Genomic DNA, 12,694 nt, shown 5'->3' with positions numbered 1-12,694 from the left:
GCACAAAAGATGAGTTAATTGCCAACAAAAAGATATAGAAATATGCACTTTTTAGCACTCATCATGATGCGCAATGTATGACAATTGCATTGATTAGCCTATTTCTAAAACTTAATACTCCTAAGAATTGAACTTAATTAGCGCAAGGCGTTAGGTTATTATTTAGGTAGAATTCACATACGCAGCTCTGATGTGTGTGTTAATGAACTTAGAAAATTAATGGAATATCTTGCTCTCTTGATACTCTAGGCTTTTGATGATGAAGAGATTAAATTGTAATTCTAATCATGAATGGAAGCACTTGTTTAAGATAAAAGATTAACTCCTTGACCAGTATCTCTCTCTATTGATTATTTTCAACTATTTTCATTACTTTATTGCTTTGTTTATTTTGATAAAACAAAAATCCCCTCCATTGGTTACTAAGAAACTAGAATTTTTATAAAAACAATTGCCTCTCTGTGGAAACGAACTCTTCCTTACCTTGTACTTCATTTATATTTTGTTGAGTAAGAAAGTGAATTATTTTTGACGCATACGACTGCGATCAAATTTTGGTGCCGCTGCCAGGGAGGCAGCGGTTTTTTTTTTTGGTTTCTTATTTCTATTCTAGTTTTTAATTCCGTTTTGAGAATTGTGTTTCAGGTACCTTACTAAAATACAAACCGAGGGAAGCAATGGGTGATGCAAATCGTACACTCAAGGAGCTTGCTTCGTATAAGTTGGATCAACAACATTGGTGTATTGAAGCAACTTCCACTTTGATATCAAGCCAGGATTGATCAGTCAAATACCAAAGTTCCATGGATGTGTATGGGAAGATCCGAACAAGCATCTTATGGAGTTTCAATGGTTGATGACAAACATGATACCTAATGGGGCTAATGCAGATGAAGGAATGTTGCGTTCTTTTCCTTTCTCTTTACTCGATGCAGCTAAAGATTGGTTATATTACTTACCTCCTGGTAGTATTACAACATGGAATGGGTTGAAGAAACTTTTCTTGGAGAGATATTTTCCTGCGTCGAAAGCGACTCAAATTCGCAAGGAGATTTGTGGGATGAAACAAAGTGTGGGGGAATCGTTGTATGAATGTTGGGAACAGTACAAGAGATTGGTAGCAAGCTGCCCTCATCACCAATTTAGTGATGCAATGATTATCCAATACTTCTATGAAGGTCTCCAAGCAAGTGAAATGAATCTTATTGACGCTGCAAGTGGTGGTGCACTTATGAACAAGACGGTGACACATGCTAGAGAGTTGATTGAGAGTATGACAACAAATTCTCTACAATTTTCAAGTCGTGGATCAGAACCACCTACCAAGGGAGTTAATCAAGTTGACGAGATTACTGAATTACGTCAACAAATGAGCAATATGATGTCAATGATGCAACAAATTGCAGCAGTGGTTGTAAAACCATCATGCCCAACTTATGAGAACGTAGAGCATGTCAATGCTATATTCTCAACTCAGCCGTATGGTATTTACTCCAACACTTACGAGCAAGTTGCAAGTACAAGTTCTGTTTACAACCATCCGAGTGAGTTCCAACAACAAGTGCAACAACCGCAACATGCCCAAAATTCAGAATTGGCAAAGATGGTTACTTTGGTGGAGGCTCTAATGTCCGTGGTACAGCAAAATCAACACTAGCAAACTTAAATCAGCATAAAACAGATAATGCAATTAAGGAGTTGCAATCACACGTTGATCAACCACCACAAAAACAACCTCAAAATCAAGAGTCCAATATGGAAGAGTTGCTGAAATCTTTTATGCAAAGAACGGAGGGTGCGGTCAAGGACTTGCAAACACAAGTTGGTTCGATGGCCGAGGAGATCAATCAGTTGCATGCACAAAATGGTGGGAAACTCCTTTCCCAACCTCTTAACCCAAGAGATGGTGTCAATGCTATTATGTTTGGAAGTGGTACACGACTTGTGCAGCCTGAAATTACTGATTCGGGTAAAGAAGAAGCCCCAAAGGAACCAGTTTTGGAGGAAAAGGATGCTGATTTCCCCCAAACTTCCGAGGTACCTATTTCCAACTCTAAAAATCATATTCCTACTTATGTTCCTCCTCTACCTTTTCCTGACAGTTTCGTTAAAGCTAATACAAAGGTGGAGCAAGATAGGGATATTTGGGATGTTTTTAAGAAGGCCCAAGTGAATATTCCACTCATTGAAGTAATTAGGCAATCTCCTCGCTATGCAAAGTGTGTAAAGGAATTGTGCACTAACAAGCACAAGCTAACCGATAATGAGGTAATGAGTGTGCGGGAGAATGCTTCGGCATAACTTCGAAAGAAACTCCCACCTAAACTAAAGGATCCCAGTAGTTTCACAATTCCATGCACAATTGGTAAAACGAGGTTTACAAAAGCTATGTTAGGTTTAGGAGTTTCTATTAATGTTATTCCTACTTCTATTTATGATGCTTTAAACCTTGGTCCTCTCAAGAAAACCGGCATAGTTATTCAACTTGCCGATAGATATAATGTTTACCCGAAAGGGATTGTTGATGATGTTTTGGTGCCGGTAAAAGGACTAATATTTCCAGTGTATTTCTACGTTTTAGACATGGGTGATGTGAATTCATCCTCGTCTACACCTTTAGTGTAGGGCAGACCATTTTTGAGTACAACTAGAACGAAGATTGATGTCCACAATGGCACCTTGACTATGGAGTCACTAGTGGAAAACAACCGTTTTAAGATAGTTACATAGTGTCGTTTTAACGATTTAAACGACACTTTCCTGTTGCAGTTGAAAGTGTCGTAGATTAAGTGTCTTTTTCTGGAACGACACTTTCGTTATGCTGCTGAATTACGATAGTTCCAGATTGTCGTTGAGCGCGACACCTGTATTACGTCGTTGATTTAATTTATTTTATATAAAAAAACAAATCAGATTTGGCTGATTGATTGCAACCATTCTGACTGGGCTGAAATAATCTGATTCAGAACTCAAATTACATAAAAATAAAAACCTGAATTTATAAATTGGAATTATCATTCAAATTGAACATTCATTCTATTCATATATTCAGTTCATAAATGATTCAAAAAGATTTGAATGTTGTATTAACACCAATACAGGTCCTAATATGTTCAAGATTTTTCTGAAAGATAAGTGCTGCAAGTCCTAATAAGTTGAAGGTTTTTTAATGACAAGTGCAAACGAGCAAAATGATAAGCTGCCCGATGATCAAAAAATCCCCAATTTCCGAACAGTGCACCTGCATCAAAAATAAAGTTTCAACATCGGTTAACCATGATGAACTTACAAACAGTACCATGGCATTTGAATAATAGCACAACAAGTAACTTCATGACAATGGATAGCTCCCACCATCTCCTTATCTAATTTCAACATCATCATCGCAACAATTGTGCTTAACTAGTAAACAGATGATCTAAGCTACTAGACAAATTCCAACTAAAGCAACTGTGCAGTCAGAACACAGAAGCACCCAACACTGAATTAGATTAAAACTGTGGATGGGATGTAGCTTAGCTGCAGCAATCGTGTGCTTAATAGCATCACTAATCTTACGTATAACTAATATTGGGTATAATTATACAAAGTTACAAATCTAACTGGAAACTAGCACACTAAGGACAGTAATCAAACATCGAAACTTGATGAGAGATTAAGAAAGATTCACCTTCATCATCCTCCGTTTCTTTTTCTTCTAGAGGATCTGTTGGCAATGGTGGTGGCAACGGTAATTTCATTAAGCTGAACTGTGGAAATATATCAAGTCTTCGTGCAAGTCTAGGCTTTTCCATTCCTGCTATAAAAGAGCAAATACAATTTACACTAGTTTTTGTCACCTCACGAAGATGACTTAACTCATCCACAACTGAGTACAAAAATTCACGAAAAATAACAAGACTCAAGAAAATACAGCTACCCAAATTTTTCGTTCTCGCTATGTAGCCCAAACCCACATGCCATAAAGTGCAACAGTTCATAAGAAAACATAGGTACCTGAATTCTTAGTTTTCACTAAGTAGCTCAAATCTAACTCAAAAGTTTAATCTCCTATCTACTGATTTGAACAATGTCATCATCCTACCCATAATTCAATCATACAAAATCAACAAACCTCCGTAAGATTTTCATCCAACACAAGGAACAATTTGCATAAAAAAACAGAAATAGTCAAAGATATGTCTATTCAAAGTACCTTGCAGTGTTTTAAAAAATGTTTTGCTTCATGCTTTAATTCCCGCTTTTTAGCGCTTTGCCACCGAAACGCCTTGATACTCACGCTTTGCTAATATGTTTTCTCTGTCATATTTTTTTGGGGCTTTAAAGCCCAAAAATTCTGCCCTATATGTCTTTTGACTTTGTTTAGCTTTTTTATAGCCTGAAATAATATTTAAAACACCTATAACTATTTTATTCTCTCTTACTGCCATTTTTTTTTAGACGTTTCTTGCCCATTCTTTGACCATGTTTACCCAAGATATGTGAACCAGAAAGAATCAACTTCTCAGTCGTTTTCATATGGAACTACAAGTATTTGTTAATCTAGATATTCAGATAACGCTTTCTAGCAGCGCTTTGCGCCTTGCTAAGAGAGTGTATCGCTTTACACTTTCGCTTTTTAAAACACTACTACCTTGATGGCTAAGAGTTGGCAGAAGTGATTTCCAAACTAACCACTACAGCCAGCCATGATTTTCCAAACTAAATGCGTACACATAATAATTCGATAACAAAGGGTTTAAAGGATGAACACCAACATTCAGACCAGTTACTAGCCCAACATAAGTGAAGACAAGGTTTATGATGTGCCCATAGGCATGAAATTAAAGCCATACATACAGAGATACATAAGCACATAAAGTACAAGCATTTGTGCATATCAAGTTCACACCTGTTAGAACGAGGAACTTTTGCACCAAAAACACATACAGTTCAGATAGTTTCCATTAACAAGCCTGAAAGGGATAGTTCAACAAAATGCAGAGAGAAGCAGGGGAACTTGGCGCAGCGTATCAACGGTAACTCAGCTCAATCTAGAAATTTAGGTTAAAATTTCCAGAGACCTGACTTCTTGAATCGAAGAATTGAATCAGATTCGATGCAAGGCTCTCGAATTGATGACAGAATCAAATCAATGCAAGGCTTTAGAGAAAAACTCTAGTTTATTATCTCTTAAAAACGGAATGAAAAAAACTATCTTACAATCCCTTATTTATAATAACCTAACTTTCCTAAAAATCGAGCATCTAAAAAAGGAAATCATAAAAGAAAAGGAAATCTAAAAAAATGGCCAAAATTAGGAAAGGTATCAAGATGCTGCATCAGGTCCCTCCGGGGTAGAAGGATTCGACCACGAATCAGGAACTGGGTCTGGTGGAACAAAACGTGATAAATAACGAACATTGAATACATCCGAAGTGTTGATGTTTGCTGGAAGTTGTAGCCGATAAGCATTGTCATTAATTCGTTCCACGACCGTGAGAGGACCTATTTTCTTTGCCTTGAGTTTATTATAAGCATGAGCCGACATTCGATCTTTAGTGAGAAATACCCAAACTTGATCACCTACTTCGAAGAGAACACGACGGCGACGAGAATCATACACAGCTTTGTACTTTGAGGAGGATGATTCGAGATTGGCAATAACCTGCGTATGAACCTTATGAATGTTGTCTACAAAATCATCAGCTACACCATGAAGACGTGTACGGTCTGGAAGAGTAGATAAATCCAAAGGACCACGAGGGAGAAGACCATAAACGACCTGAAATGGACTGAACCCCGAACTTCTATTTAGTGAATGATTATGAGCAAACTATGCTTGAGGAAGTTTTGAATCCCAAGTTTTAATAGAATCACCCACAAGGCAGCGAAGCAAATTCCCCAAAGATCTATTGGTCACTTCTGTTTGACCGTCCGTTTGAGGATGATAAGCGGAGCTCATGTCAAGGCTGGTTCCTAGTAATTTCCATAAAGACCTCCAAAAATGACCTAAGAACCGAGAATCCCGATCAGAAACGATGGAAGTTGGCAACCCATGGAGTCTGTAAACCTCTCGAAAGAAAAGTGTTGCGACTTGGACTGCATCTGTTGTCTTTTTACATGGAATGAAGTGTACCATCTTGGAGAAACGATCAACAATGACAAAGATTGAATCGAAACCCTTTTGTGTACGAGGAAGACCCATCACAAAGTCCATACTGATGTCTGTCCATGGTTGTGTTGGAATAGGGAGAGGAAGGTAGAGACCGACATTCGTGGCATGACCTTTTGATGTCTGACACATTGTACATCGTTCGACAAAACGCTCAACATCACATCTCAATGCAGGCCAAAAATAAGACTGAGAAAGTAAATGCAACGTCCGGTCGCGACCAATGTGACCTTCATTATGTGTTTCAGCAACAAGTTTAAGACGGAGGCTGCAGTCTGGAATGCAAAGACGACTGTCTCGAAAAAGAAAGCCATCATGCATAGTGAAATCTCGAGAAAGACCATTCTGAACGTCAAGAAGAACTCGACTAAAGAAATCATCAGACTCATACAAATCAGCAAAGGTGGAAAATCCCAGAACTGAGACATGAAGAACACTCAGCAAAGAATGACGACGACTCAGGGCATCAACAACTCGATTGGAAACACCTGACGTGTGTTTGATAACAAACGTAAATTGTTGCAAGTAAGATATCCATGATGCATGACGATCTGAGACTTTATCTTGACTATTCAGGTGTTTTAAAGCATCATGATCTGTGTAGAGAACAAATTCTTTATGGAAAAGATAATGACACCAGTGTTTGATTGCTTGAACCACTGCATAAAATTCCACATCGTAAGTACTATAATGTAGACGAGCTCCAGCCAGCTTTTCACTGAAGAAGGCGATAGGCCTGTTGCGTTGGCTCAAGACAGCACCAATGCCCAACTTAGAAGCATCACTATGTAGCTCAAAAACTTGAGTAAAATCTGGAAGAGCTAGTATAGGTGCTGATAACAATTTTGTTTTAATGATCTCAAAAGTTGTAGTTGCTTCGGTAGTCCAAGTGAAGACACTATCATGACGAATACAATCAGTGATAGGTGCCATCAAACTGCTAAATTGCGGCACAAATCTTCGATAAAAAGATGCTAGACCATGAAAACTTCGAGTTTCAGATAAAGTAGTAGGAGTAGGCCAAGATTTGATTGCTTCTACTTTGCCTGGGTCGACGGCTAGCCCTTCTGCTGAGACGATGTATCCAAGGAAGTGAACCTCAGGAGAGCCGAACTCACACTTCTTTAGTGTGGCAAATAATTGATCTCGACGGAGAACAAGAAGTACTTCTCTCAAGTGTGCAAGATGTTCTGTTAAGGACTTACTAAATATGAGAATATCATCAAAATAAACGACTACAAACTTACTTATGAAGGGCCGAAGAGATTGATTCATAACGCGCATGAAGGTGCTTGGTGCATTGGACAAGCCAAAGGGCATGACAAGCCATTCAAAAAGTCCTTCTCGAGTTTTAAAAGACGTCTTCCATTCATCTCCTGGACGGATTCGTATCTGATGATAACCACTTCGAAGATCCAGTTTAGAGAAAATCGGTTGCAGCTCCAATTTGATCTAATAGATCGTCGAGACGGGGAATGGGAAATCTATAGTGTACTGTAATTTTATTTATAGCACGGCTATCGGCACACATCCTCCAAGATCCATAATTCTTTGGTATAAGCAAAGCTGGGACTGCACACGGACTCAGACTTTCACGTAAATATCCCTTCAACACAAAATCCTCAACTTGACGTCTAAGTTCTTCATGCTCACTCGGACTCATGCGACAATGAGCTCGATTAGGAAGAACAACATCTGAAATTAGATCAATATGGTATTGAATGTCTCTGAGGGGAGGAAGGCCGGGTGGTAACTCATTGGGAAAAACATCCTGAAACTCCTCCAATAGTCTTTGAAAGTGTTCTGGAGGTGATGGTAAAGGCTCTCTAACAACCGAATTGATCAATATTAGAACACATCCCTCTTCTCGAAGTGTTTGTTCAAAAGCCTTTTGCTGCAAGAGAAGGACTGGAGCTGATGGTGTGTGTTGTTTCTCGGGCAAAGAAGGCTGTAGAGTGAAATTGCGATTATTGTAACGAAAACTGTAGGTATTACGATAGCCATCGTGTTGTACTCGAAGATCAAATAACCAAGGGCTTCCTAAGAGTAGATGGCAAGCATCCATCAGAGCAACATCACAATGAATTTGATCCTTATATGAATCACCCACCGAAAAAGAAATCAATGCTCGTCGAGTTATGAGTACATCGGTTTTCCGATCCAGCCATGCCAACTTGTAACGGTTAGGATGTAGTTCTGTTGATAATTGAAGCTTGTTTAAAACTTCCTCAGCAATGACGTTTTCGCTACTTCCAGAGTCAATTATGAATTTGTGCACCTTGCTTCCAATAGTACACTTTGAATGAAAAAGATTATGTCGTTGAGGGTTGATATCTGTTCCACGCGGAGCTAAACACACACGTCGTAACATTAATGCTGGTCCACTATCATCTGTAAGAACCTCCACTTCATCTTGTGGCTCCGCAGCTTCCTCATCATAAATTACTTCAACGTCATTACCAGCAGTGTCAAGGAGGAGGCATCTTCTGTTTCTAGTGGGGCAGTTAGACTGTCGGTGACCTATATCTCCACAAGAAAAGCAACGAAGTGAGTTTGGTCGAGTTTGCCGATTGTCAAGAGCTGGAACAATTGGTGTGTCTGCTTTGACAGAAACAGCGTCATCTGTCGCAGTCGGAGTGTGATTTGGTCGAGAAGAACGAACAGTATACCAGGATGAAAAGGATGATTTAGTTTGTGCCTCAATAGTTAAAGCTTTTTGATGTGCTTCTGACATTGTCAATGGATGGAAGAGATTGATTGTGTGTTGAATCTGTTGTCGTAATCCTGCTGTAAACCATGCTACCAGTTGACGCTCAGAGTCTTGTATATCAACTCGATTGAGAAGTAAAAAAAATTCAGTGGAGTAATCAGCCACAGATCGGGTGCCTTGGCGGATGGTATGGAGACGCTGAAACATAAGCTGGTCATAATTGTAAGGCAAGAATGTTTTCTTAAGTTTTGATGTAAGTTTATCCCATGACATGATCTTCGGTTTTCCGAGACGTGCACGAGTTGTCTTCAATTGTGTCCACCATGCAGCTGCTCTTCCATGAAAACGCATCGTTAAAACAGGAACACATCGATCCATTGGAGCTCGTTTGAACTCCAGAATTTCTTCCACCGTGACTATCCAATCGAGCAGTTCTTCAGCCGAAGAATTTCCATGAAACTCTGGTATCTCGGTTTTGAATCATGTTTCCCAATGATTATCCGCTGCTGCAATTTGGACGTTGTCTTGTGTCAGGGGACGGTTGTTGCGTAGATTTGCAAAGGGGTTATCTATTTCTGAAAACGGGTTTTCTTCGTTGTCACCATTGTTACTGTTATTATTATTTTCATGTTCAATATTTTCTCGAACTGGTGGTGGTTGTTGCTGAACAGCAAGGGCTTGGAGAGTGGTAGTGATCGTGGCCATCTGGGCTTGTAGCTCAGCAATAGCATCTCGGGTGATTTCTGCTTCAGTACGCAATGGTGCACGACGAGGTCTTGGCATCGTGTTATCAAACAAGGAACGTAGTTGTCTCTGATACCAACCTGGCGCAGCGTATCAACGGTAACTCAGCTCAATCTAGAAATTTAGGTTAAAATTTCCAGAGACCTGACTTCTTGAATCGAAGAATTGAATCAGATTCGATGCAAGGCTCTCGAATTGATGACAGAATCAAATCAATGCAAGGCTTTAGAGAAAAACTCTAGTTTATTATCTCTTAAAAACTGAATGACAAAAACTATCTTACAATCCCTTATTTATAATAACCTAACTTTCCGAAAAATCGAGCATCTAAAAAAGGAAATCATAAAAGAAAAAGAAATCTAAAAAAAGGCCAAAATTAGGAAAGGTATCAAGATGCTGCATGAGAACTTTACCTTAGCTTTGTTAAAAAAAAATAGCTTCATTCTTGTTAACACTATCAATAGTAAACATTTCAACTGCATCCAAAGTAAAATTAACTCAATTAGAGAGCAAGATACCATGGGAATTTATATGCTACTCGCGGTTTCGCCCAAAGTATGTACTTACCAAGTTGTTGAAGGTTGAAAAGATTCACTTCCAGTTCCACAATAATCAGTGAACACTGTCTCGGATAATTTTATCACACAAATTGTTTCTTCCTATGTAACTCAGACGTGCTTATAAGGTACCTGCAAAATCTAGAAAAATCATTATCAGTACACAGACGAAGGATTTTATACATTCTCACAACACCAGATTTTCTACCTCATATATCATTAGCATTCAAAGACAGCTAGGCAAACACTTCACTTATCAAAATTACACTTCAGTCATACATAAAACATTCATTCAAGTATAATAGTCACCAGCACTTGATACCAACTTTGGGTAGGGGATTAAAGCTAAAAAATAAAGCCAATAAGGGTATTAAAACCAAATGACGTAGAGGTCGACGGAAGGAAAACAGAAATCCATAGATCCAACGCTCAACCAAATCCAACATTTTAAATGGAAGCTCAAGTACGCAAACAACACCCATTCGTCACTTAGTTTAAAGAACATGGAAATATTGGTTAAAAATACGTGTCTAAAAAAATATATCAAGAAATAGTATGAATTCAATCCAAATAGGAGGTAGTATATATAAGGCATAGTACATATAAAGCACACACATGATACACCTATGCAACAGTTCAAAAAAAATTAGGAAAATTACACTATGCAACAGACCAATGGTATATATTTCTACACATCAAATGCAACGAAATACGAAAAGGGAATATGGGTTGACATCGATACAACTACTCATGAAACTACCAAAGTCTTAAAAATGAACGAGAGGAGTCCAAGGAGATGGTAACATGCGAAACAAGACCTTCTAATGTATTTCAATTCGACAGCGAAACAAGTTTCCCATGTGGAGCCTCGTATACAGCCTAAATCAGACCATTCATTCATGCATAACAACAACTGCAAATGCAGTACAATTATAGTGAAATCAAGCGAAAAACGGGATAAGAAAGTGAAAGGGGGAAGGGAGAAAGGAGAAGGAGCTCACCATTGTCCGAGGCAGGGCAACAACAAAACAGAAGCAGAAGAAGCTGCCTGCTATTTCGTATACGCTTTACCAGGATCTCCAATTTCCCATTCCTCTGGACCATATTGATTTTGTCAAATACATTATAAACCATTCACAAAAAATCCCTGAATTCAAAAAGTCAACTATAAATTAAATACAACTGGAATTGATACTAGAAAACAAGTCATTCAAACAACTCAGTCAGTATATATAATCGCATCTGAACCAAAAAAAAAAAGTAACTTACTTAATTTCAACCATCTACTGTGACTCTGAGTCTATACTCTCATTAACCCTAAATGTAAGAAAAAATAAACAAAACACAAAATGGTAAGCTAACCCATTGTAACATTATACGAAACAATTAAAAACCTCAAAGAGAGTTTATACCATTTGTGCCCATCAATTCGACCAGTTTCATCATCAAGTGTATGAGTAGTCTTGGTATCCTTTCCAACCAACAAGTGTAACCTAATTATTAACAAAGATAATAACACCCAATCAACAAATCAAATAAAACTTCCAGACATAAACAAGAAACTAAAATTTTAGGGTCCAGAATACATATAAGTTATAACTAATCCTAAACCAGTAAAACCCAAACTGATAAAAACACAATTAAAAAAAATATCAAAAGTGGTACTAATTTCTACCGTGAAATTAAAAAGAAATCATGGGAAAAATAATTAAAAAACGCTAACTTTAGCTACTGATCTTGATGAAGGCAGAGAGGATCACTTGATCTACTTATTCCCTCCATTAATTCGATCTCTCGAGTAATCACAAAAAAGAAATCGCAAGAAAATTAAGGGAAAAACCCTAGAGTCGAAACCAAAGAAATCCTAAATTTCAACATTAAAAATATGATAAAAATAAAATTAACCAGATTTGTACCCGACGCTCAAGATTTGCTATCACACCAGTTGAAGTTGATGCTCCAGAATCGTAAAAAAAAATAGAACTAAAGTGTTGATGAAGAGATTAGTGAAAACCCTAGTTTTCATTTTTCGTTTTTACTCAGATGAAACTGAAATATTGTTGTCTGAGAAAAATAAAGAGGTGGAGGTATGTAGAGGTGAAGACAAGGACGAAAAAAAAAATTCGTCTGAGAGAGAGGGAGGGAAGAAGGAGAAAGAGAGATAAAAGGCAAAAGAGATGGAGAGAATAAGGGGTACGGTTTATCTCTCTCAGAAGATAAGGATAAGGATGATGTGAGATGTTTCATCTCCAGCCGTCTCTGCATAAGAAGAGAAAATCACATCCACACAGTTGAAAATACCTATCACGTAAACAATACTATCCTATTTTTCGTTGTAGAAGTCAACAAAAGTCATACTACAACGACATTTTTGACTTTAGTCAATAACACAAACAAGCATGTCGTTCTAGAATTCAACCAAAGTTATACCATAACGACGCTTTGACTTTAGTCAACGACGCGTTCAGTGTATAGTGGTTTTGAGACATTTGGTATTGGTGTCGTTTCATTATGTCTCAAATAGCCTCT

General features: G+C 38.0%; 1 protein-coding gene across 7 annotated transcripts; it reads right to left on the bottom strand.

The window, feature by feature from the left end:
* Positions 1–5,296: 5,296 nt before the first annotated feature.
* LOC113357124 lies at positions 5,297–12,285 on the bottom strand. Of its 7 annotated transcripts, none has more exons than XM_026600410.1 (7): positions 12,082–12,285; positions 11,578–11,658; positions 11,435–11,482; positions 11,167–11,312; positions 10,176–10,306; positions 10,022–10,084; positions 5,297–9,756 (listed from the first exon to the last, which is right to left on the bottom strand). In XM_026600410.1, exon 7 carries the CDS (start codon positions 9,240–9,242, stop codon positions 7,575–7,577), a length of 1,668 nt encoding a protein of 555 aa, XP_026456195.1. In that variant the 5' UTR covers positions 9,243–9,756; positions 10,022–10,084; positions 10,176–10,306; positions 11,167–11,312; positions 11,435–11,482; positions 11,578–11,658; positions 12,082–12,285; the 3' UTR covers positions 5,297–7,574. The 7 variants fall into 7 exon arrangements, with proteins under 7 accessions (XP_026456195.1, XP_026456196.1, XP_026456193.1 ...); XM_026600411.1 differs by having other exon boundaries at positions 5,297–9,759; positions 11,167–11,260; XM_026600408.1 differs by having other exon boundaries at positions 11,167–11,260.
* Positions 12,286–12,694: the final 409 nt, after the last annotated feature.

This window comes from Papaver somniferum, chromosome 3, assembly GCF_003573695.1.
Source record: "Papaver somniferum cultivar HN1 chromosome 3, ASM357369v1, whole genome shotgun sequence".
Lineage (NCBI taxonomy): Eukaryota > Viridiplantae > Streptophyta > Magnoliopsida > Ranunculales > Papaveraceae > Papaver > Papaver somniferum.
Note: the sequence above shows the minus strand (reverse complement) of the source record. Positions and strands in the feature narration are given on the sequence as shown.

What these genes read in the sequence shown, in the direction of transcription:
- LOC113357124 (XM_026600410.1), bottom strand. Translation starts at nt 9,242, where the DNA reads ATGGATCGATGTGTTCCTGTTTTAACGATGCGTTTTCATGGAAGAGCA.